Source organism: Cariama cristata, unplaced genomic scaffold (genome assembly GCF_000690535.1).
Source record: "Cariama cristata isolate BGI_N322 unplaced genomic scaffold, ASM69053v1 scaffold32219, whole genome shotgun sequence".
Classification (NCBI taxonomy): domain Eukaryota; kingdom Metazoa; phylum Chordata; class Aves; order Cariamiformes; family Cariamidae; genus Cariama; species Cariama cristata.
Window position 1 is genome coordinate 1,311 of NW_009637942.1, and position 461 is coordinate 1,771.

At 61.0% G+C, this 461-nt stretch overlaps 1 protein-coding gene across 1 annotated transcript in view; it reads right to left on the reverse strand.

Annotated features, from left to right (window-relative positions):
- LOC104168080 (sodium-coupled neutral amino acid transporter 3-like) overlaps positions 1–461 on the reverse strand; it is a gene marked incomplete at its 3' end in the record, with an annotated part of 3,366 nt that overhangs the window by 867 nt on the left and 2,038 nt on the right. Inside the window, exon 4 of the mRNA XM_009708537.1 lies at positions 377–456. Coding sequence (XP_009706839.1) covers positions 377–456 — 80 coding nt within the window. The remainder of the gene's footprint in view (positions 1–376; positions 457–461) is intronic.

Genomic DNA, 461 nt, shown 5'->3' on the forward strand with positions numbered 1-461 from the left:
ATGGCACCCAGCAGCACCAAGCACCCACCCAGCAAGGAGGGGTGATGCCAGAGCACCCTGGGGTGCACAGGGGCTATGTGGAGAGGGGCTGTGTGGTGGGTTGAATCACCCACCAACAACCACCCACACACCCACCCATCTTGGGTTATATCACCAATCTCCCGGGGGTAATATCACACACCACTCACCCACCCATCCCAGGTCGTATCACCCACCCCAGGTCCCATCACCCACCATTCACTCACCCACCCTGGGTCATATCACCCACTTCCCCACGATGCCCCAGCGCAAGGTCCCACACCCGGATGGTACTGCCTTTGGGTGGGCGCCGGACAAAGCACACCCATCCCCGTGGGTGCCCCCACCCAAGACTCACTTCTTCAGCTCGGTGTAGATGGGCAGGACCTCAGGGTGGCAGACGAAAGCGAAAGCCATGATGGGGATGGTGTATGCCGTCTGCG